The following is a 27,095-nucleotide window of genomic DNA, read 5'->3' as shown; positions in this document are numbered from 1 at the left end:
GGCGTTATTTGAAGCAACAACTTCCTGCATCGGTTCTACTATCTTTCCCTTGGTATCTCTGTACGGAGACAATGATCGTTGTTCTCGCAAGAACTTATCAGGGTGTAACGCTTCCTAATTCCGTATCAGTTTAAAGAACGCCCTAAACGCTCAATATGGAACGCGCAATATTCTGAGTTGCGCAATAATATTGACAGTGGTAGAGAACTAATATCGAAGACGTATACGTAGGTCCGCTCAAATGGACTTGGTCTACGTATTACGCGGCGATTCGAACTGTTTACTACATATATTTGATGTAGATAAAACTTATTAAGTTACATTGTCGAGCTTTCGACCTTGTCCTCGTCAATTGCTATTCGTTTCCGACAGACATTCCTTATTTTCGTCGAAGCAACTTCGGCATTTTGTTCTTGTTGTATCGGATTGCAAGATCCTTTTGTTAAAGTTACGAGATGGACAGACCAGAGAAAGTTTAAACAACGCTCAGTACGGAGGTCAGCGAACAAAATCAAGTTCACGGCCGCTCCTGTCGAATTCCTGAAATGTTCTTGACGTGATTTTCTTTACCGACGAGCGGAAGCGAGTGTTAGTTTGTCGTTTCTCTTTCTATCTTTTTCTTTTTTCCTTTGCCTTTCTCGTTTTGCCTCCCTTTGTTATGTACGTGCTAGCCCGTTTTTGTCGTTTTCTACCGTTTTGGCCACTACAACACGGCCAATGCACGAAAACTTAGAGCACTAGGCCGACTAAGCTGTACACTTCCGTACTCGTGAAAAGTAGAGCTCGACCTCGTTTGTTACGCGTCACCATATTGTAGCTAAAACTGTCACGAATTATTGTTTCGTAATATTCGCGATATAATTTTGGCTTCTAGTTGTTTCTTTGTTTAAATTTTTGCTTGCCTTTCTCTGCCCTCTCCTCCTTGCTCTAGCTACTTCCGATATGAGCTCTATGATTAGTAGAATTAAGAGACGTAGTTAGCGAAAATGAATTCGAAAGTGAATTAAAGTTGTTTGCCGCATTTGTATCATTTACTTTATCTTCATCAATAAAATTATCACGAGAGAGTTCACAGATTAATGTCCCAGTTGATTTAAAGTCAACTTATTCATAGTACCTCTACAATTTTTCACTATTGAGCTACTATCACGTATAAAATAAAAACTGTACTTTAATCTCAGTTTACTATCTATTGCAATGCACGGTATATAATTAACGTTTTCAATATTTATAAAAGTCTCTTGATATATTCTTCACTAAAATTATGATCTAACTATGACTCAATTTCCTGTTTCATTAAGCGTTTATCTTCTTTTATCAAAACCGAGTGGAAGAAAATAAATGTTGGATCGAAAAAATAACTAGAATCACTTCAGGAAGGTACTTTTTTGCTATCATCATTACCTTTTGTTGTGCTAATTTACTATTAGTAAACTTTAATTTTTCTCTTAACTTTATCATGATATGTACGTAGTAAATGTATGTATACATAATTTATTGAATATTAAGAAGGATTATGTGTCACAGCTTAAACTTAGCAACTTAACAACTTATAAGAACAAGGTCAATGTTGGTTTAGAAGCATAACAATTAAACTAGAATATAGTCATAAATTCTCATTGAAATATCTAAGAAATATATTTCTCAACTATCATTTCATTCATACGCCAGAATAATCACATTTATAAAATTTATTCCAATCAGTATGTATAATTGGCCCTCAAACATGGAATATGTTTCTATAGGGAGTAATGGTTCATTCTTTCAAGTTGTTCCCACCATGCTATGTAGAAAGAATGCTTACGAAAAGTATGTGTATATAGTGGTGTATCTATACCGGGTATACAATGTGCAAAAGAAAATTCCGTTCAAAATCAACTGGCTAAAATTCTGCTGGCTGGACAAGATAAATTACAAGAGGAAACGTATGTTCCATTAATAAATAAGAGATAAAGCTTCAAGAAAGGAGATTTTGGGTCTTAAAACACACTATCCTCTGTATGGGGTTTGTTCATCACAGGAGAAGGGGACCGTGGATGCCTTTTACTGTCCTGAAGCAAAATAGTACAGGGACGTATGAAGATATATTAGCTACATCCTCGTTTCTCAAATTGATTTCCAACATTTTTAAAAACTATGTTACAATTACTATAAAAATGCGGTCTCAGTTTTCATTTTTCAACAATTCATTTCAATTTCTTTTAAAAGACTAGAAAATTGGAGAAAATTGAAAATTTTGTTATAATTTTACATATTTATATATTGATTATATTACAATGTTAATAAATTAGCAAATTTCCAATACTTCGCCATCTTTATTTTTTATTCTTATTCAAATAAAAAGTAATAACATATATATATATATATCACATGGATTAACAGATTAATAAATATTTATCCAAGCATAATGGTATCGATGTACTCCATTAAATTACTAAGAATAATTATTAATATCTCCGAATATTCAATAAAAAAATAAGTTCAAGGAATATTTCTAATTTGATGAAGAGTCGAGGGTTCGTAGCATGGCGTTACGAGGTTGCATCGGCTTGGTGGGGTTAGCGAGCGGCGCATGCGCAATGGGGAACGGGTGCCCAGCTGTGCACAAACGTGAAATGCGGCGCGGCTGGCGGTGGTGGCTGCTAGGAAAGCAAGCGAGCGAACAAGCGAGCAAGCGAGCAAGCAAGCAGGCCGAGACTGCCCTCCTGTCTCCCCCACCCCAAGCATGCCTCGCAGAGCCCATGGCCTCCGTATACACGGAGGAGAGTGAGGCAGCCCCAGCCGCTCCTCACGTCATCCGCTGAGAGAGAGACGACGGGTCTCGACACGGCGAGGAGCAATAATTCTAACGAGCCAAGATGGCGGCGGACACGGTGGCCCTGTCCGCGCTCACGCTCGCCAGGGGCGACAAGATCCTCGTGACCGTCGAGTCCGCGCTACCGGACATCATCGTCGTGTCCTTCGTTCACGGTGCCAAGTGCTTCCAGGGCGCCTTGCTCGACGCCACCAAGAGGTAAGCGTACCTGCTACGAGAGCTCTCATCGTACCTCCAGAGCTCTTCTTCCTTCCTTTCTCTATCTCTCTCTCTTTCTTTCTCTTTATCGCTTACTTTCCATTCTTTCTCTCTTCCTGTGCTTTCATCCTGTACGACGATTCGTTCATTTGAATCTCAGAATCAGCCCCTGTTCTAATCATTCGCACCAACCGATATTGTATCGTGGTGCGAATTTGTTTTGACCGATCGTCGGTCGAAGGAAGCCACTAGCAAGCATGTCATGCTGCCGTTGTTGCTCTCAGCCAACGTCTCGTAGTCATCGCGATATTGTTTGTTATGTGTGTATATATGTATATGTGTATATATATATATATCGTGCTCTATTGTGAGACTATGTAACATCGTGTTTGTGTACTTATATGTGTGTTCTTACATGTGTGTGTATATCAGTGCGCGTGGTGAAAACGTATTCGATAAGAACGTATGTAGTGATCACGAAACGGTCCCGATTGACGAAATTAATATTGAAGCTACAATTAAAGGCTACCCGCATTTCTGACCGTCGGCGAGCGACGGACGGAGCATTGGAAACTTGCTTGCTAACCGTCGCTGTTGCACGAAAATCGCTCACTACGAAATTTACGTGCCACAAACGTTGGTTTACCCCTTGCCTTAAAATTTTGAATCGCACTTGTGGCGTGGATTACACGACCAGGCAGACTATACTTGTATCCAAGCTTAATGTTGACTCTAATTTTAATTCCAGACTATGGGACTGGTTTACTGAATGTAGATTTCATATGAGCAGCTGGTTAGGAACCACACTGATCCATTCCATAAACTGAAAAGTAGAGAAAAGTAATGATGAAATGGAATTTACAATTGTTTGTACCATCCTTTTACGATAATCAAATTCGGAAGTAAGTCATTTATTCTTGCAGAAGTTTTGGACACTAATCATGTACCTACATAAGATTGAGCGATTTGGAGAAAATGAAACAGTACAGCCACGTGTAAACGTGTAAAATATAAGATCAGGGGTTAACAATTCGTATCAGACAAACCTTATTACTGAGATCACAGTCTTTTCATTTTAAAGACTCAACTTTATCTAACAAGAATCAAACCAATGTTTACTCTATCTTTCTATTTAATTTTGCGCGTTAGCGATGAACTTGTTCCTCGGAAACATCGAACACGTTTTGAAGTGACTCAGACGCGATTTGCTTAGTGAAACGCTGCCACTTCCGGTCGGCCGATGGACTTCTCTGCACGAAAACACGATTACACAGCCACGGGGTTGAAAAAGTAAATTTTCACGATCTTGAAGATTTCTCGGCCGTGAAACAGGGGGTAGTAGCCGTTGGTCGTTGCCGGTTACGTGCTCTGCATATCGTAAGTCTTCTTGCAAAGCGGCTTTCATTCCGCAAACGGAAGTAGTTTCACGATGACTCGTGTCTCGCGACGTGACTTACGCCCTCCGCAAAAAGTCGCCGTCGCGTCGCCGTCGCTGGGAAAAGTTTTACGATCACGATGGCATCATCGTTTTATTAAAATTTTATTTATTTCACTGAGATAAGCCGGATTTGTTTTATCTCATCTTTGTTTTCCTCACTGTGCTTCATCGTTGATGGAATTACAATTAAATCGTGTATGGAAGTGTCATATTGCTTGTTCTATAGTACTAATGACATTGCTCAAACTAACTGTATTATGATACTCTGATATTTATATATTATTTTAGGTATAGATAGTGTAATACGATATTATTTTTTAATTCTTTACTGAAGCTTATTTTGTATAAGGAATTTGCTAGGTATAGAGGGTACAATATAATATCTATTATTTAAAAATGTTGTATTAGCTTTGATCTTCTACAGGGATTTGTGAGGAATTATAAGGCTTTGTTACATATGGGAAGTATAACACAATAGGGAGTGTTTTTTGCACGTTACTAGTGAGTTAATTAACAAGAAGATAGTAATTGTTCTACTTGCAGCAGCACGGTATACCGATAGATAAAGATAGAAACTGGTTTTGTAAAGTTTGTATTATGATTTTACATGTAGAATAGAAACGTTTGGGCTGAAGTTTTGTATCAGATTGCTTTACCATGTTTTACGGTCTTTCATCGTGAATTCTGAAGTTCTTACCCCGTTCAGGTGTCTTTGGTATTAAGCAGATTGCAATCACAGTGCTCATGGCAATAGAAAGTTATTAAAGTGGGATAACACTAGGCATGGAGCAGTAATGTTGTAACGTAATGTTGCATTTAACCACGAAAAATCTGCAATTTAAATCTTGTGTCAGATTATCTTTACGGGTATAAGAAGAAATCGCATATTTATAAATTCCTTATATCTTTATCAGCAATTCAAGGGATTATGATTAAATTGTTTGTGCTGTGTATGAGTAACAAGTGTTAAAAAGCTGTGTTAAATGAATCTTACAACTTTCACATGTTTCAATTTATGAATTACGGTATAGCAATAATGAGGTCACATGTGTCACTTCAATCGTCAATCTTTAATTTAATGAAATTCAGTTATTACATATCATTATATTTTCTTTATAAAGCGTCAGGAATAAATCAGTATGGAATTCGATAAAAAACTATATTTTACAAATTTCCACTAATCATTTAGGTATCCAAAGTACGAAAACAAAATTTAAATTTTGTATTTAATTATTTACGCATCAATAAAAATGCTTGTAGCGCTAATTATCTTTAACATAACTTTCTTAAACACATTGCCCAAATGTTGAATACTGAAATAAATTTCATCTGTTGTCTCAAAGAGACAAGGAAACGTTGATTATAGCCGTTATATATATTGCTTATAGTCACTATATATTTTAACTTTCTCGAATGCTCGTTTGGTGTTGTACGTGTCACAGTAAACTGCTTTATTTCGTCCACGAGGTTGATATTATTATTGAAAAAGGCTATGAAATCGTGAGTCATACTCGACGAACGCTGCCTTGTTCGTACAGTCATTGCTGATTTCACTCTATGGCGGTGAAAATTCAGCTTGACACGAAACCGATTTTAAACTGCTCGAAGGTGTCTCTCGTCTGTCCGTGTCGTACCCTATAATCGATACTAAATGTATCATTAATCATTAATTTGTCGTACAATGTCATTTATTTAATTCAATCAGCTCGAATTATATATAATTAATATTATAATTTAATAAAGAGCTATGTGAGAAATTGCATGTAACAATTTTTATGCTTAGAATAAAAAAGAACTTTGTCCCAAATCTTAATTATCTTTATAATAGCAATTTACGACCAAGTTTCCATTTCTTTTCACAAATTTATTGATCTTCAAGATAATAAGATAGTTGGCTGCGATTTTGAGATTGTCGCTACTGAATTACAGTGTATTCAATTTTCTCCTTTAGGATTAGAAAATTGCTGGAAAAGATGAGAATATCGGATTAAGAAAGAATAGCAAGTACGCTGAGGCATAGAGAAAAAGGAACTTCTTTTTTTACCATTAATTATTTCAAAATGATTTAAACGTGTTATCATCAAGAAATAAAATAATTTTTTATTTTCCTCGCACTTGCCTACTTCGTTTATCATTTTCAACTCTTCGATTTTTGAAACATTGAAGTAAAAAATAAACAACACGCGAGCGGACGAACATCAGTACAATTTCCAATCGATCCGAAACACCAGTCTTTCCCCTTTTGAATTCGCCCAGCCTTGTTACGCGTCCAGTGTTTCTTATTGGAATTTTGGCTCGTCTCTGTTGAGTCTTTCCAAAAAGCTGCTCTCGCTGTTGAGAAAATTTACATTTTTCCAGTGAAGTTGCGCGTGTGATCGATGATGACCGCGCATGTATAGCGTATACATTAGCCAGAGCACAGAGTATAATAAAAAGGAACCACGCTGTCCGCGTTCCGATGCTTTTTCCATTACGTAAGTGTATCATCGCGACGCTAATAACATGTTCCTGCCACGATCGATGGATCCTGTCACGAAATTCGAAATATCGCATACGCGTCTGCCTGGAAATCAGGCTCATTTTTAACGGAACAAATTGTATTTAATAAAGCAGTGAGTTGCATCTTCGGTCGGTGACAGTGTGATCTCCGACATTTGAAAAGTTAGTATTACGTATTTTCTTACGAAAGATGTTGTTAACACGTTGTCCGCTACGGTGGTCATCGGTGATCCGCGTTTACTAAATCTTTTAGAATAATTAAACTAAAATGAATTTCATGGGCTAAAGAATGTTCAACGATGTGAATGACTGGGATAATATTGTCAGAGAAAAGCGAGAAAATACAATATAATATTTTGCAAAAATTAAAAAAGCATGGGAATATTCCAGCAATTATTTGGAAGAGCTGTTGTAATAAGGAGACAATTCCACTTTCCAATGATTCGAGTAAACCAACAGAAACCAACTCAATATCAATCAAAATCAAATCACTTTTTGCAACGTGGTATAAATTAATGATCAATTAATACTTATAGTAACAACATTTTGTATACTTGAATATGAAACATATATCTTTTTTCGCCTCCGATAAATACAATTTAAATTTTTCCTCTTTGCTGAAGCAATCTCTTCAATCTCTGTTTAAAATTATAGTTTGGATAAAATTTGTTTCAATGAAAGGAGCGAATGACAATATTGTTGTGAGGCTTTCTGTATTCTTTGGAATTTTCATTACAAAATCACTGTTATGGTTTAGTAATACTTTTGCAATTACTTGTTGAATTTGAGAAGTTGTTTTCTTTTTTCTTCGATGTAGATTGCAATCGCAGTCGAGTTATCTCTCAACATTTCCTTCTACCTAACATTTCAAGAACAGAGAGTTAATAAGGGGTGCATATAAAGACATTCAGAAATGGAAATTTCTTTCTAGAGAATGTTAGAATTATGTTGCAGATATGTATATTTTACAGAACGTTTACTACCTTAGGGAAGTTCATTAGGAAAATGGGTTAGTGTAGAAGTACTATTCAAGATTTAGCGTTTTCTTAACAAAAATAGTAATTAACTCGAAATGTGTCTTCAAATTGTATCATCATCTAGAAAATTATTAAATAAAGCTTGAAGTTAAGAATAAACTATCAAAGAGAGTTGTGTATAAAATTGCACAAAAATCTTGTGTACCATTGACTTATTTTGTTGACTTATTTGTTAACGGAGATCAGCTAAGTTTAATTTAAAATATGCATTGAAGTCTACAATTATTTGTATAATATTTTAAAGAGTACAATGCACAACAAGCATAAAAATATGATGTAAAGAAAGGAATATAAGCTTAGAAGTTTATAACAACCGAAGAAACATGCAGGTCTTATTCACGTACAAAGGCATCGAACAGAGTAACAAGAAAACTTTCCACGTTAAAGTATCCCCTGTTCATCGAGTTCCTGTCGTGAATATAAAAATCTACGGAATATCGATCGTGAATGAGGAAATCTTAAAAAATTATCCCCATTCCCTATTCGTTATAAATTACGATCAATTACTCCAACAATTATTCATAAATTCAATCGATCGATATTCGTTCGCAAAATCAGCGGTTACTGCCGAGAAAAGAAATAAATAAGCCATCAGAAGAAAACAAAAAAAAAAAAGAAAGAAAAAAAATAGGAAGGAAACAGCAAAGAAACATGGAAAAAGTTAAAAGTGAAGATCGTATCGAGACATTAAAGGCGAGATAAGCTTGTCTGGAAGGAAAAAAAGCGGAGGAAAGAGAATAAATAAAGGAAGCTTGTATAACGCCAACCACTTGGCTTAAATCGAATGCCTTGGACCCGCACCTCTTTTTTTATTTTTATCTTTTCCAACGTTTCGCGTCCATTATCTTCGACGTGGACAAGACTTTAATTAACGCGAAATATTTCGAGGAAATAGCATTGTCTGGGATTACAAAGGTACCTGGTGACGAGGACGTTGTGCAACGCAATTTTCTCCTCGTTCGATCGTGTTGCAATTTTGCATTAGTTTATGAAAATACGCTTCTCGAGTAGGTTACTATTTTCTGGAATGTGGCGGATATTTCAGACGTTACGTCTTCCACGAGTTAGGACGAGGAGATTTTGAAAGATTCAGGAAGTTCAGGTAGATTTATCCTTCACCGGATGATGATGAAATGTGGTAGAACCTTCAGTATATGAATTAATGGCCAGCGACGAACGTTTGGATGGAGGAATTTTCGAATAGCGAACCTCTCGTTTTCTCTCACAGCGATTAATCTATTTTTACAACATTTAGTTGGCGATTTTACGTTCCTCCTTCGATCATTATCTGTTTCTTTAGTTCTCGATCTTAAAATCCGGTAAATCTGCCATTGTATCCTTATCTTCGGATCTTATCGTCTCGCGCTCATTATCTGTTATTCGATCAAAATAATAATTTATAACAATCTTTCGTGCAACGATAACAACTAATTGAAAAGTACGCTGCGTTTACTATCTTCCGTTCCATCTTAAACGGTGAATATCTTTCGTAATTGTATTTCCTTCGATATTCATGACGTAAGTGTTACGGTTCAAGCTGTTTCGTCATTAAAACACTCGTATCATTTTGTTTTCTTTCTAAATCATAACGAACTTGTTAAAAATTTGTTCGTTATGAAGCTCGTTCCTTTCTTTTATTCTTTTGCATCAGTTTTCTTTTTTTTTTAATTTCAGTATTCAGCTTTTAGTAGAACGAAATACGAGATAGCGCGACTAAAAACGTAACACGAGGACTTCATTCCTACAAATTAAAATTACCTCATTTGGCGAAAACCCGAAAATTTTTCGCGCACTCGGAAACGGGAAAGGTGTTACAACCTGTTTGCCGTAACAGCGGCTGCAAGCACAAGAATTGCTTGCGATTTCTCTCGCAATTTTCGCGAATTTCGTTGTTTTCAAACGTTTATACTTCGGCTTATTTTACGTAAAGTTTAACACTTGCTCTTACGTCTTGTCCTTGTCGATAGTTATCATGCATGTTTTTGTACTTTTATACTGTTTTTGTAAGAAGATTAGAATTGTATAGATGATAATGATATGGAGATTGGAGTAAAATTAATTATAAGTGTTTTCCTAAATCGATATTGTAACTTTACCACGATACAACAGATTTATAGATTACATAGATGCGGTTATATAAAATTCATTCGTTCAGAATGAATTAAACATTTACAATCATGTTTATTTATTCTATATTTTTTATTATGAATGTATTAGCTTTTATCCCATTTATCTATTTTGAATGTTGAAACGACTATACTTATCTTTAACAGAGAATCATTGATGTAAATTTATAATATCCTGCATAATTTCCTGAATGATGCAACGTCAAATTATATCTAATTTGTTTCTCTTACTTAATATTGTATTACTCTCGTATAAAATTAACGGTGGATTTTCAATATTCTATATAATTTTAAACCTTTCCGAATCTATCCAATTTACAAATTTTCACATTACATCCTCTTGATACGACGAACACAAAGTTCAAAGTTGTCCAAAAATTGCAATGTAACAAAGTTCTCGATGGTTTCATCGAAAGTCCTACTATAGAACTATAGAAGTAAAATCATCCATGATCCCATCTCGTCTCGTAGAATCATCCGTGTTACCGATGGTCGGAATAAAATCGTCGACGTTCACGAAACCGCGTCAGACTACGGCCATTAACATTTAACACCCGCATCGAATCGTCGCCAGATACGAGCCGGCCGTAAATTCGCCGCTTCGATCGATATGTGTCGCGCTGATGTGCTCGAGGGGAAGCTCCGAAATCATCTCCGTGGTTCCTCCGCTCGGTATTCCTCGATTTCGTTATTTCACCGCGAATAACGTGTCAGAATAATTGCGCGTAAATAAACGAAATGAATTGCCATATTGGGAAATTATTCAATTATTTGAAAATTAAGTAACTTAGTCTATGATCTGATATCTCTGTCTTCGATCCAATATCAATGGACATTGAAACGAAACGTTATTTTCTATGAAATAAACCTCTTCGAATATTTGGCGTGCGTTAAATGAGTAGATCGCGGATTTTTATGCATTTCACAAGATACATATAAAACGTGAAAATATATATGAAATATCGAAGGTGGAGTACTAGGATGAAACAGATTTCTGCTTAGATTCCATTTGTTTAATAGTGTTTATGAAAATATTAATTCGCATAAAGGTACGTAGGAGATTTTTAAGCAAGGCTTTTAAAAGTGAAAATAAAAATGTTATCTCTGTATATTATCATGGCCAGAGAACGAAAAAGGGAATTTTATTTCCCGATGGAGTCGCAAATGGCACCCTATTCCGCAGCCCAGTGTCTTTACTTTCTACCACGTTCCAAGTAATAAATATATTTTCTTTTTCGTCGTGCTTTCACGTTGGATTTTTTCGTTTTCCTTCTTGTTTCCGGTTCGAGCGCTACTTATGGAGTATTTAAGAATGAAAATGAAGCCGGGTCATTAACATAATGTCGGTCTCGATGCATTAATGCGACAACGTTGGAGTTTCGTCTTTCTGTTTTTGTTTAGATGTTTCTTTTTGCGGACCTTTTTAGTGCAAGTATCATGATACGTTGATTGCCTTCGTCGTTGAAACGTGGAATTCACGCGAAAAGCTAGATGATTTTAATTCTTGGTTGCTAGCCGCGAGTTTCCGTTGATGAGTTGTACGATCGTTGGATAAAGGTCGAAGGATTTATAGATGGTAGGGGAAGATGATGATCTTCGAGAAATGACACAGTGGAAGGATGATTTATCTAAATTCTAAACGTGCAAACATTAATCATTCTTCGCGCGTTCTTTTCCTTTTGCGGTCTCGTACGTAACCGAGGTTCTAATCGTGTGTGAGCATTTATTTATAGTTGATGTTAACTGAACCTGCTTAATGTTATACGCGCAATCGATCTCTATAAATTGGATAAATTGTAATATGTTTAATAAATAAGAATGGCAATGGGAGCATCATTACTGTATTTACTGTAATATATTTAATATATTTAGCAACTGAAATTAAAGTTAATAATAGTTTTGTTACGAACGTCTATACGCGAGATACGATTTATAACGTAAATACACGCGTTAATTTATATTAATTCAAGTAGAAAGAACGAAGTTTTTCAAATTTAAGTTTCAAATTTAACGTGAAACATAGGACACTAGATAGAAACGATTGTGGTATTAAATAATGAACAGGTCATAGTCGAAGCTTATAAATTTTCATGATATTTCCGTTTCAGAAGTAAATACGCCCGCGATAATTTATGTCGCTATTAAAAATTTGAATATTGTTTACGAAGATCAAAGTTTGGTAGAATTTTGTTTCGTTTGAATCGTTTTTAGAGGTAAAGAAATATTAAAAATATTTTTTCGAATAAACAATATTACGTTGTTTCATCTTCTTTTTTTAAATAAGAAATTTCCTTTCATTATTTTTATTGAGAATCAGAATGTCAGCAGGATTAGAAATCTTTCCTCGCCGATATTGTCACAACTGTCGTAGAAAATTTCATTCTCGTCTTTATTATAGCAATTTACGTTCGATTACATCTTAATTCTAATTAAGTTTAATTTGTAGCTTAAAACATGAATGAGAAGCTTTCTGACAATTACATTTACACGATTCTGATCACAGAAACAGGTCACCAGAGACTAATTGATGCAACAGAGAATTCCGACTACACCACGGGGCCGAATAGCAAGATCCTTGAACGTATAATTCGCCGAAAAAAGACACAAGAGCAACGGTGCTCTTAATTAGCCACGCTTTTGTACGGCTTTTATGCTAGTTCACAAAGTTGCTGTAACAGGGTTCGAACTTGCGAGGTGAAAGTGAAACGGGGCTTAATTACATTATAACGAGCCAAGTACACAGCACGGATTCTTTCACTTTGTCTTCGGCCTGTCGAGCTTAATGGAGCCTTTTCGTGCCTCCCAAACGTAATACATTCTTACCGACTCATCGATTTCGATAAAATTCCGCGATCGTTGCGCTTCTTTTAATCTTTTCCCTGTCTATGCTTTCGGAATAGTAATGGTACGAAGCTTTGTTTTTTTTTCTTTATCATTCTTTATCTTCGAATTTAGCGAATGAAATTGTACAATTTTTATCACTCAGTGCATATAGTAGTTGAGATTAGATTAAATAATTCCAGTAATTTTGATTAGATCACTTCAGGGTATTTAGTATTATTTCGCGTTATAACAATTTTATGCGATAAACATTTTTGTTCATATATTCAGAAAATAACATTTCGCGATCGTTTTGTATCTTTCTCTATTGATGTTTCGGAATAGCGAGAACATTTCATTATCCTCGATCGTTGGCATCGAGGTTCGTGAATAAAGTTATTCGTCAAAATTCTCAAGCCTCAAGTAATATCATTAATTCACAACGACATACGTTACCTAATATTAGAGTATTTAATGCTTCACATCACGTAACAACAGAATTAAACGAATGTGGATTATCTGGACTCGACGTTGCGATAACAAAATGAAGAAATGGAAAATCTATCGGTACTTTTATCGAATTCTCGTTGCGCAGTATTTTTGCCATAAAATCACCTCTCGATACGAGAGGTAGTCTTCCATCAGCCGAGGTACAATTTTATATGTCACAGTTTTTAATTTTAAGCCTGAGAATTAATAAAGATTATAATAATATAATAACGATATATGCATATTTATAAAGCGTGGCAGTAATGTTTATTATAAATAACATAAAAAAGGAGTACACCGATCGCAGAATCTTTGTAACGACATATTTTTAGCATAACCAGCGTTGGTAAGGCTGTAAAATCGCACATCGCGTTAATAATACCCTATTTTGTCTTTGCTTATTCTATCCATTTGCATAATAATTACCCTGCCCTGCCGTGGTCCCATAATAAATTCATAAATCAAGATAAACAACGAAAGGTGGATTCGTTTCGTAATGAAATTACGAAACGTTTTCCTGATCATTATCTCTTTGGTAATATATCGAACCTAGTTGAGAAAGAAAGAAACATGAACGACCTAGAAAAAGGTGTGAATCGAGATGAAGTTATGCTACGGTTACTTTATAATGGATCTGACGCCACTAATTTATTCAACGACTCTTTTTATTCATTAGGAATATCAGACTATAAAATTTTAGAACAACGTTCAAGGTATGAATCAAGCAAAGATCATAACGAACCTGCTTCGTCGTAACTTCATTTGTTTATCATTAAATTTAAAACTTTTATCGTTGATTTCAAATTTACTCGTTCTGCTGTTTGTGTTTTCTAAAATTTGACAGGGCTTGTGAATTTTCCCATCGATTATACGTAATTGAAAAAATGACCAAGCTTCATCTTTATTGACAATGAACATCGGTATATCTTTGAATTTAATGCCCATTGAGGTGTAGGTGGTAACGTTACTCGCATATTCTAATACGTCTGAGAAAGTGGTTGCTTATGTTTCTTCTGGGAAAAAAAATACTGCCTACATATGTATTGGATCTACGTAATAGATATACGAAGTAGATCAAGCTTATTAAATGATGACTAGTCGTAAGTCTAAGAGTATTGAGTTCAGAGAATCGAATTGAATAGGGACATTATAGAACTAGCAGTCATGAGAAATGAACTTTGAGATTCACTTGAACTTGAGTAACGTGTACGGAATACGTGAAGCGAGTTTCAGCCTTTACCAACCATAAGTTACATATCCAAAGGAGCAAACGTTGGCACGATCCATTTTAGTTTCTCAACTCGTGTAGCTTCGAGTTTCATTCGAATATGAAAAACATACATACATATATAGAACGCACGAGGCGATTTAGAAAACTATGTATAAGGTATGTACGAAGCCGAGGAAATAAAAATCAGATTCGTACATTCTTTTTCGATTTCTTCGTTCGTAAAAGTTGCAAATTTACTCGAACCTGTGCAACTGTTTCCGCAATAATTTTAATTTATGTTTACTTGTAGATGGAGGAATTTTTCACTCGGTTCGTTAAAAAGTTCGACATATTATAATTGATCCGAAATTGGAGTATAATAAGGAGATTAAACTAAGGTTATTTTATCTTTTTAATTGCTGTAACCACTTTTCCGAATGAGAACTGGTTCACCCTTATTTAAATGGATCGCTCGCTTTTATCAGTAATGATATAAGTAACGATATAGCTGTTCTTTTTTAATGGAAATAATTCTAAACTTTTGAGAACAGCACAGTTTTACGCGTCTCGAAAACTATTTCATACAGCGAGAACTATTTTACACTATTTTCTAAGTGGAACAGTTTCTTTTTAAAATACGAACCACATGTGCCAAGCGAAATAGACTTCTCCAAGTAAATGTTTCGCAAGGGACAGTCGTTACATTGAAAAGCATTATATTAATAATTGGAAACCTGTATTTTCTGAAATAAACGAAAATGTGCAAAAAATGATAATCAAATATCAGCTTCTTGCAATGTCGAACATGCAATATCAAACAGGATCGAAGTAAATTCACTTTCGTCGCAAGAAACTCTTGTTTTCTTTCACGAGATCGAAGCATAATGATTAATTTGCACGCAGAAGCGCAATTTCTCGCTGACCTTGATCACGTCTGCGTTTAACAAATGGGATGGATGAATTTGCATTGTTTCGTGCCATATCGTAGTTCGTGCGGATCGTAGCACCCACCGTTTTGGTGCTTGATTGATGGCCGTCCTAATGACTCCTCTTGTAAATCGTCGTGGAAATCGTCCATCCTAGCGACTCGCTGGGGAAAAGCAATATACAGTATTGTCACTGGCAGCCGGACGTAGCTTGTGTGCTGCACGGCTCTATCCTGTATATAACGGGTGTACAAACTAGATGTTTCCATAGAATTTCAAAGAATATCTGCCTTGTTTAGCACGTTTACCTGGTGAAAGATGGAATATTGTTTAACCATGTTTGTATTTCCTGTGCCACTTGCTTAATTTTCCCGATCCTTAAACGCGAAGGATATGTTTTTATCGAAATATAGAAAAATTGAAGTGAAAACTATATTTCAACGTATTAAAACAGAATTGAAAGAATATACTTTTCTTGACATTTAGTTAAGATGTAAAATTCATTTGAGATATAGAATTAGGAACAGTGCAATATTAATGGTATTGTAAAATGTAATATAAATAGCTTTTACACTGTAGATCTGTTTTTATAAAATGCATAATCTTTTATATAACGTTGTCCAAGTAAAGTTTCAATTACTCTACTCTTGCAGTTATCTCGCAGCGACTTTAAGTTCATATGAACGTTACTGGGGGGTCTCAGCCTCAGATAACTCCAGGAGAGTCCCAGCATTTACACAAGTCACCCTAATCCCGTCTATTTTAACACGAGCAGCTTAACATGTCTCCTTAAAATACTTTCAATATACACCATTGAACGTCGCGTACGATCGAATTTTCTGAGATTCCTATGGAGATACTTAGACTAAAAGGAATTTTCTTTTATTTGAAATCCTCATCGGAATCGAATAAATGGAGAAGGGTCGAAGTGGCTGGAAATAATTCCCTGATTGAAACGGTAGGAATGAAATTTAAACAAAGGACAAAATTGACCGTGATCGATCGCGCTGGTCCGAAGGCGGCGTTAAAAAGATCAGAGTTAGCTTTCTCGTGGTATTATATTTAAACAGCTCCGATTCAACGGTGGCCTGATTCAATTTGGATCCTATAAATACAATTTCTTTGTACACCATCGTTGTCTAAGTTACTCACGATGTTCTCGTTAGTCTTCACCAAAAACAATTAAAAATTCTTCAGGGGATCCGATCTTCTCGCGTAGATTGTAAACACTCCACTCTCTTCTGGGCATAACAGTCGTCTTTGTAGCAGTCATCGCTGATGAGTTGAAAGTTTGGTTCGGCGCATAGATAGACGCATAAAAGCGAATGAGAAAGAAAATAGAAATTGTCAAAATTGCGCACGAATTTTTCGAATGATTTAAATGCGTCGAAAATTGGAAGAATTCTGTATAAAAAGGATTCTATCAGAAGGATCTAAAAGTTCCTGGACAAAAGGATTTCGTTTATATTTCAATTTATTTATCATAACTCGAGTAATATATAATACGCTATATCAATTTTCAACATCTATCTAACATTCATTTGCATTTCAATTTTATTCTTATTAGTTGGATATGTATGCACATTCGCGTTTTCACGAACACGTGTCATCTTAAACGACCATATATTACTGAATACGTATCGCGAAAAATATCCTACTGTGAATATTTTAGGCATGTTTAATCGTGCATTCTCTACGCTCTAGTTATTAATTTCGTCGATTATCGATTCTTTCAAGAATGACTTGATCAAACTGTTGGATATTTGATACGTCGAGAGAAGTCGGGCCATGAATTAACGAAATCATGAATTTTTATGACGTGCAAAACGGTTCGACCGCCTTTGCGGTTCCGTTGAAAGTTGTCAATGGACGATGTAGCAAATGGATGAAATAAATTTTGCGGCCGTGGCAACTGTACGGGCTAGAAACGCATGTGGCCAAGGCTCCGCTGGAACGTTTTAACGCCTAAGGCAGTCTACATACACAGTGTCTCGTGGAATATCGGGCCATTCCATAAATTCATACGAATTTTTAGCCGTGACAAGCAACATAAAATATTCATTCTGCCTTGATTTATGTAATATTCTATATTACGTCAAAAGTTCGAATACTATTCTGTCACAATACATCAGGTTTATATTTTAGTTTAAATCTTTTCACGCGACCAGAAACAGCGCCGTCTCATTTTCTCAAGTATAAAGTCGTTTTAACGCGAACGATCGTCGAGAGACAAAAATAAAGGACAGATCGTATATAGACTATCGTTATATATGCAATATCTTGTTTATGTAATATTCGGTTACGAAATAAAATTATGCTCGATTGTACACAGCGTGCGTCTGTACGACGTGCGAGGAAAGTTAGCTGATGCATGACTTTTGAAGTACACGGTATACACGGGCGATAGTGGTACACGTACACGTAAGGTGTGAATAACGCAATAATGTGCGGTACGGAACGAGTTTAAAATGTTGCCACGGCGGAAAAAAGATATTCCCAACCGTGGGAAACAATTGGACTTTCCTGCGGTCCTTTTGTTACATATATTGAACTTATAATTTGGAATATCGCGTCTTTGTTCCGAATATACCCGCGATATCGAGTGAAAAATAATATTACGAGCTGTTGCATCGAGTTTAATCGCCGATTATACAGTGCGCCCACGCTTTCATCGATATCTTCCGCTGAATTTTTATATTCACTGATTTCTTGCTTTTGTGTTCCTCGAAAGCAGGAAAATATATTTTAAACTCTGTAATTTTTACACATTGATAAAAACACCGAAATTGAAATAAAACTGGGATTTACTATCAGAAATTGAAATAGAATATCGATGAAGGTATCGAAATAAAAAACATAGAATGTCGCTGGACGAATTGAAAGAACAGTGTATGTATTATATTTCGTAATATACGTAACGCGATCACACGTAAGTCACATTTAAAAAAAGAGAATAAAAGTATATTTATCAGCTTTTTCTCCCGTGATCATATTACATAAATCTAAGATTTATTCTCGGTATTTCCCAACTGTGTCTCGTCCATCCTACGACCGAGTAACACAATTACAAGGCTCGTGCAAAAATTATTCATCCCTTTCGGGTCACAAGGACTTCATTATCATCGTGTACACAATCTGTATGTCGTTTAACATACAATACGTTCCTTTATATCTAGCGCCACGCACTCCAACCTCCTGTTATTAACACGTTTCCTTTCCTTCTACCCCTTTCTCTACTGTGTTTTACTCTTTCCCCTCTCCCCTTTTGCATACGGGAATGGCTTATTACCTCGGCGATTTATGTTATTTCGTTGAACTTACATCGCGGAGGACGATAAACTTTGAAGAAAACGTTCGGATGGGGTGTATCTTTATCGAGACGTTTTACTCTATTGTTAAAACTTTTCCTTCGCCGGTAGAGAATGGTCGAGTCCCGTCCGTGGAAAAGTTTCCGCAACTTGGTATTACGGCTCGTGTTTTTTCCGCTCTCCAATAACTGTCGTGTGGCCACGTTCGCGAAGTTGGAAAAATGAGTAACTCCGTTCGTGGCGAATGAGTCGTGATATTGATTAAACTTATCGTTGTTATAGGTTTGAAAATTCTTCAAGCCAGGAGAAGACAAAGGAAGAGAGTGAAATAAAAAGTGAAACTCTACTGTTGCCCAATAAATTTATTTACCTTTAGTATTTGGCGAGATTTTTGACGATTTATTGATTACTCTATCGCTTATTAATAGGATGCAAATGTTTAAGCATTTGTGGGAAATGTGAAAGTCCAAAAATGCGCATCACACACATAATATACTGAAATATCTAAAACATCCAAGGTATAACACGCGTTATAATATTTTATGTTTAGAGATACCTTTACGTAGCTTCTATTTCTTACTTTTATTTGCAACAAGATGAATTTGCATAAAATATCCGCTTGCTCATTATTATTGGACGGGTTACTTATTATCGAACTTCAATTACTTAGTACTTAACGACATTTTTTAAGACTCACTCATTTATTTCTGTATCGTTAATTTAAATTTAAAATAATTCTAAATTACTTATTTAAATCCCAAACGGTGTAAGACCATAAGCATGTAATATCGTGCGAAGATGACGAGGAAGAGGGAAGATCGTAAAGATTGCGTAATTTTTCATGAAAGGGCCTATTCGATAGGAGGACAAGCTCGTGTCGGAATTAAAAAAGGAGAAAATTAATCGAACGGCGCGAATAACATCGTTCAAAAGGTCTCTGAGAATGTTTACGGGAGCTTGAGCGGCCGGTGGGAATTCTTTTTTTAAAAATAAGTCAAGACTGAACGTTTTCGGCTAAAATATGCGGATAACTGACGCGAATAATTGAACAAGGGAAAGAGGGGATAATCAGCTAATTTTAACGTTGAAAATTTCAAAGCGTTTACGAAAGACTGCCTCATCCATGTAAATCTTTTTTAAATGTCTCGAGTGTCGCGGATGAAAACATCCGAAGCATGGAAATCTTCGACCTTAATGTTTTGCGTAGAAAGAACATAAAAATTATGTCAGTGTTCTTTTTTCAGATTTACATTTTGGACTTTCGTGTCCTATAAATTTAAATGAATCTGAATGAAAAAGAAGAAAAATAGTATTTGCTCGTGCGAGTTTTTTTTTTAAATGTTTCGATGATTCCAAAAGTCTGAGATGTCATTGGAAAAGAAAAAATTAAATCAGTGTCTCTTCTTTTTGAGATGACCTTCGAAATTCTACATCGTATAAATCAGAATGAATTTGGACGAAAAAAGCAAAAAAACAGCTCGGTTGAAGCGTTACTTTTCAACTAATTAACCAAGCGATATCAAAATCAGAATATCACGAAAAACGGAGTCGTCATACTTTTTTCTGTCCGATCTTCGTTTACTTTCGACTTTCGCCTAACAGAAAGCGTAAGGGAAAGAGTCGGTCGCGACGTCGTTTGCAGAATCGTTCTCTCCAAGTTCTGGAACAGTTGTTTTCTATATTTCCACCACGTCTGCGTGAAGCAATAGCAAAAGCAAGATGGCCAACCATTCTCGCTATACATGCGAAGCATAAGCGGCCGGTGTCCAGGGAGAGAACAAAGAGTGTATCGTCGATGTCTGTGAGAACGACACCAATTGCCAGGCAGAACGGTGAGCCGAGAGGTATTCCAGACGAAGTACAAAGTAGATGGCCACGTAAGCGTCGCCATGGATCGTTAAACTGAAATCTGTTAGAGCAACCCCGTGCGACGCGCTCGGTTCAACGAACCAGTTTTATTTCCTTCGAGTTTTCTCTCTCTCTCTCTCTCTCTCTCTCTCTCTCTCTCTCTCTTTCTCTCTACCTGTCTATCTATGTATTTCGAAATTCACCTGTCTCGATCGAGTTTGAAATTTGGTAAAAAATGTCGAAGGATACGAAGTTCAATTCGTTTGGTTATTATTAGGTTTTTAGATCGTCGAAAACTTTTAATTCAGTTTAGGTTTCTTTGAATGTAACATTGCAAGAGACTCGCAGTTTCCTCGAGCTTGAAATCCACTTACTTGGATTCAATTTGCAACTTCGCGTGGAATATTAAAGAATTTTGAATTTAAACTCATTTAGGCGCATTTTTAGATCTTCGTGAACCTTTAATTCGGTTTAGTATCTTCCTCTCCAGCTGAAATCCATCCCTCGTGATTAAATTTAGACTTTCGTATAATATGAGTGGAATAAGCATAATATCATATGTTGAAAAAATCTGCTTATCATTGATTCAGATTGGTTTTTAAATGTTCGTGAACCTTTGATAGTATTTAATTTCGTCCGAGTTATCTTTCCTGTTGGAAATTATCTGACTTGATTAAATTCGAGCTTTGATATGAAAAACTGGAAGTATCTTGAATCTACATCAATCTAGATTCATTTTACAATCTTCGTCAATTCTTAATTTAATTTACTTTTCCTCAAACTTCCTTCTTCGTTGAAATCCATCTATCTTTATTAAATTTACAGTTTGATATGAAATATCGAGGGAATATTGCATTTAACTTCGTTTTATTCTTTCGCGAAATTTATGTCCTTTCTCATATCGGACGTTTAATGTGGAATATTAAAAATGATCGGCCAAGCGATTTTGTGTGCGATGTTTCGCTTGTAAAAAATTGATGCATACCCTTCTTAAAACTTTTTCTATCTTTATTTCCGACAGATATTTTATATCGGAACGTTTGCAGTAATAAATGATGTAGTTAGGGAAACATTTAGGCAAGTTATCTCAAGTTCTATTAAGATATCTCCTAACACTGTCGCTAATACTACATTTAAATTGTTGCACATCAGCTGGCGCGATGGTTTTATATAAGCACACGGTTCTAAAGCCTCCAACCAAGAATCAGCAGATTTACAGATAAAGGTATGGACATTGAACATACGTCAGCAGGTGTATCGTTAAAACCGGTTAACTCATTATGATTCGTTACTTTAAGGAAAGGTAAACAGTCCTTTCTTTTTTAATATCGTGCCACGTCGAAATTGCCATGAAGCGGTGACAAATTTTCATACCGGAATTTTTCATTCAAGCAGAGGCACAAGTAAATTAAGATACTAGAAGTAAAATAAGATAAAAGACAGTTAAAGCGATTGAGAAACGATATTAAAAGATCGTTATCGATATAAAAAACGTATTTTAAAAATGCAAATATTAACACTAAAAACTAACATTAGAACGACCACGATTAATAGAAGCTATTTTTACTAACATGTATAGTTTTATGCAAGGTTTTTATTTTAATTGGAAGATAAGTATCTTTCCTCTTCGCTTAAAATAATTGGATTGTTTTTCGGTATAGAATAATCATGATAATTTTTCTTTCTTTCTTTTTTTTGAAAATTTATTTTAAGATATAAGAAGGAATACACTTAAGAAAAATTCCAGAAAGCAAAAGGTGGTATATTTGATGTTAATGTGCCAAGCTCTAATTCGTTTCAAATCGATACATTTCTCTCTATAATATCAATACAACTTTCAACGCTGATAATCATACTTATCAAACATGCATATATATGTGTGGACGCTGGTGTAATCGATAAGCATAATTACATCACTCCGTAAATAGCGGTTGCGTATTAATATTCTCCAAAAAAGCATACATATTTTTCTTGACAACGTCAGACAGTTGTAATAGCGTGCGAAGCTATCGAGTAGAGGCGCGCATCAATATTCACCACCGATAAAAGTCTATCGTTGCACGGCTGTCAGATATTTCTACCAGTATACACTAATGCATTATAAAATTTTTTCTTAAATTTCTTATACGATTTTTTTTTTATAAAATTTCGCATATAAAGTACGCGATATATCTCAAGATCTTTATCAACGAGTTTTCTAAACTAAGATGAAAAAAATATCTTGATCGTAAATATAGGCTGCTCTAATCTTCATAAAAAGCAGGATTGAAGAGGATCCTATGGGGGAGAAATATGATATTTATATCTATGAAATCTGTTGATTTTCTAACTTTGGTATCACATAGATATACCTATGATATCGCTGTGCAGGGGATTTTCCTTTTTTTATATATTCCCATTAGTCATGATAGAATTATCTACGAGATCAAACATTTTATATCCGATATTGATGATCCGATATTTAAATAATATCCAATCTTCTGCCTCTAAAAGATACATATGTACTTTCTACTACATCGAATGTTGTATTTCGATTAATAATTATGATATTATATATAATGATATATATTTCATTATTTATTAAAATATTATATATATATATATATGATACATAATTATGCTCTTGTTCAACTTTGTTCAAGTGGTACTTAATCTTACCAACTTTAGATTACAAATCTACACCTTCGTTTACACCTTCATTTATACATCAGATATTTCATTACAATAATGCTTAACCTTGTTTGGACGGTATTCGATCCCATCACTAGCCTTAACAACGTTATCCACGATCATTTTCAAGAATTTTCACGCATGATCTATCAGAGCGTGGAGAACGAGAGAGATCGCGAAAGATTGGCGCTAGTTGCACCCTACACGTCCCAATTTCCTCCACAGACGGATCACCTATATTTCACCGTGCAATATAAATCACATTACCACGGGATCCGTTCGCATTATTCACCGGTGGAACGCGTTGCAGCCTGAATGCACAAGTTTCTGAAGTTTTTTCCAGTTCCGCGGAAAGCTCGTTCATCACGCGAGATTTCACGATCGGATCGAACAGCGAATGTAGATTTTCCCTCGCTGACGAAGCCTCTCGTAGATCTTTTCGACGTTCATTTAGTTTTATTCGATGAAAATATGGTTTGTATAAAATATTTATTTTTCGGCTGGTTATATATTTTAATTTAATACAAATCTAGCAGAGTATATAGCGGCGGCAGATACATTTGAATTATATTTTGTTGGACTCCAACTACGAAGGTCGGGAATCATTTTTAACGTTCGCGGTTTATGGAAGGAAATGAAATAAAAAATATTGTAATTCGTTATCTCTTGTGCTCGGTTAAAGCGGTTAATAAAATTTAATGGTTCTGAAGCAGGGACTTAATAAATTCAACGTGAATAATTTCTGTAAATATAGGATTCTAGAAATATCACTTTGTTTGAAAAATATTAGGAAAATCCAAATATTGTATTTGTTGAAGTGATTCTTCAAATATTTAACACGCGTTTAATTTTATTCATTGGAATATTCCTCGAGAGGTAAAGGCACGATTAAAGAAAATTTCCATGAATTAATCTAGCTACTACTCTCGCGAATGCTCCTGGTTGAGATGTATACCTGTGTCATCCACCGGCTGAAACTCATTACTCATTTCGGCTAGTATGTCTCTAATTGTAGCTACCTTAATTACTCACCGAGTCGTGCAACGCTGAAGCCCTGGGAAACGGGGACGTCATAAGACGTTCACGTGTGTATATAAACAATAAACGAATAGCAGAGCCCGTTGGCTCTTGCCTCATTGAAAAATCCCTACGAAACGCGGTCTTTTACTGTGAAAAGGCGAGGAATTTTCGAATCTAGGCCAGGAACGGTAAAAATGATCCACCAGAGAATTCCAAATTAATGAAAGGTTTATGGTTTCAATTAATGGAAATTATAAAAGACGAAGGTACTTTCCTCGGTACCTCAAATCACGTATATTGTCCATTATTATATTCGCAACTATTCCTCTGTGTTATTAAAGCTTTTTCCTATTCCTTCGTATGTGCACGGTATTTGCACAAAATACCATGTCTCTTAAAAAAACAGATAAAACGCAAACCTACGCGCGCACGTAAAAAAGCTCTCCGAACCAAAAATCTCATCCGCGATCTTCAAAATTAAAACATCCAGCACCCAAACATTCGCTGCAACAATACGCACGGTGAAACAGGAAAATAACAAACCATTGCTGGGGAAAAATAATCTCAGAGACAGCGCACACCACCAATCTCAAAATGAACCACATACACATACGCGGTTCAACCTTTATCATCTCTAAATAACAAAAGCAAAAACCTAGAGGAGGAAGGAAAAAGAAGGGAAAAAAGGAAAATAATATGAAAGTAGCGGGAAGAAAATGAAGAAATCAGAGAGAATACACCGAGCTGGAAGACTCGTTCCTCGTCTTCTTCTTCATCTTGCGTTCTTTTCATTTCGACCCTTTGGTTGCTGCTGGCTTTCATCTGGAACGCTCATTTTCCAGCGTCCACGAATTTTCGATGGTCGCCCGTTATCGAAAAGCCGGAAAATATTAATGGATACACCGTCAGAACGTCGCTTATTGTCCGTTCCTTTCGAATCAATACCACGGCCACGTTGCTGGCTGCGTTGTGTGTTGTTCCCGTGGCACGAAACAGCCAGGCTTAGGCGAATGCCTGGCTGGTCGCTGTACGTTCAGGCAACCGTTGCCCAATAATCTTTCGACCAGAGGCCTCTGGCCCTGGCTTCCGTGCATCGCACAAATAGTTTTCGACGTTATGAAACCGCTGCTCGCGGTCAGTTACAGCGTTTTTGCTCTTTCGAACCTAATCTAGCTTCTGCACTATCCTCGCTCTTTTGCCTATTGCGATCCTGGAAAACTCGTCTTAAGGATTGGTCATCGGTCGCTTCGTTGCACGGATGGATGGTTTTGGGTCGATGTTTTTTTACGAAGAAACCGCTGAAATATCGTCCACGAGAAATTCGATTTTTCCTCTTTCTATTTGCTGCGATAATAAAAGATCGGAGAATCTTTTTATCAATGGCGTGGACTTTTCGTGAGTGCGTAGGCGAGGTGGATTCTTGGAGAAGGGTGGAGATGATTGGAGGATAGTGGAAGAGTATTTATCGACGAGACAGGATTTTTCAGGATGGATGTGTACGTGTATGCACGTTGGCGAGAAAGGATATCGGATTATTAGGTTTTCGTGGAATTGGTATTTTGGAGGGGAGAAATTAGGTACCGAAGTATCGCTTTTTAGCATCATATTGGTATCTTATATTAAAAGTATTTGTTGCATGTAAAAAGTGAAATTCTACGAGTGGACAGACGATATTTGTGCAATGAAAATTCGATATGTTGTGACAGAAGAGTCCACTGAGATTGTATTTGTTATATTGTAATGAGCACGATTTCGAAATTCTCCAATAATGAGTCAGATTATAGTAATCATCAAATTGTTCGAGTCTCGTGATGTCACGATCTGTAGAATAGATAACATCGCCGACGAGTGAAATTGCGCGGTTAAATAACGTAATTAAAAAGCTCGTCCGAACGAAGTATTATAAAAACATCTGTGCATTTCTGTCTGACGTAAATAAGTCTCTGAAATAAATATGATAATTATTCCGCGGCGGAAAAGCAAGAACAAGAAAATACGACAATGTTATACAACCAATTTCCTGTAATTCTACCTGAACAAAGATCATCTTTCTTCCTCTGCGATCTTTTAACAGGAAATTGAACAGGAAGGTGAACAAAGGGAACAAAAATTTCTCTATTTCGTTGCAGTTAATTTTTCCTAGAGTTCGGTCTGTTTCAGTCACGAAACGGTAATCTAGACACAATAGAGCGAAGAACTAGAAGGGAGGAAATACTGCTCAGTTTCTAGGAAACATTGTCTACGATTTCAATTTATTTAATCTTACATCACTGACACTCAGTTTTCTGGATTAAAATGTACTTGGTAATAATACCATTATTATTCACTAGTATTAACTCTATTATTAATTAGACTTTTATTTACGGATTTAACCATCTCTCACTTCGTTATATTAATTTCTATTTACCGTCATAACATGTCGGTATCGAGAAAGAAATTATATCAATTGGAAGGAAATTGCCGAGGGTTAAAACAATCTCTCAAAACGAAAGGAAGAAAAAACGTATCTGTTCAATTACGTAAAATGTTACAGAGTATCATGCACGCTCCGTGCATCACTCTGTAAGTAATAGTCGAATTATGAGACAGGAAAATTCGCACTCATTGCAACTTTTTGTTAAAAAATCCGCCGCATCACGCGCGAAACAGCCGACGATTTCGTTTCATTTACCGTGCCGGTAAAAATTCTAT

The 27,095-nt window shown here is 35.9% G+C and overlaps 1 protein-coding gene across 2 annotated transcripts in view; it reads left to right on the top strand.

Moving 5' to 3' along the window:
• The first annotated feature begins 2,492 nt into the window (after positions 1 to 2,492).
• Positions 2,493 to 27,095, top strand: part of LOC122576001 — a 41,960-nt gene continuing 17,357 nt past the window's right edge. Inside the window, exon 1 of one of the 2 annotated variants that reach the window (XR_006319625.1) lies at positions 2,493 to 3,013. Coding sequence is in view for 1 of the 2 variants with exons in the window: in XM_043745654.1 (XP_043601589.1) it covers positions 2,859 to 3,013 (155 nt within the window). In the remaining variant the exon portion in view is untranslated. The remainder of the gene's footprint in view (positions 3,014 to 27,095) is intronic. The other variant, XM_043745654.1, reaches the window with a different exon arrangement.

The sequence above is a fragment of the Bombus pyrosoma genome, linkage group LG15 (genome assembly GCF_014825855.1).
Source record: "Bombus pyrosoma isolate SC7728 linkage group LG15, ASM1482585v1, whole genome shotgun sequence".
Taxonomy (NCBI): Eukaryota; Metazoa; Arthropoda; class Insecta; order Hymenoptera; family Apidae; genus Bombus; species Bombus pyrosoma.
This window is presented reverse-complemented; position numbering and strand designations above follow the sequence as displayed.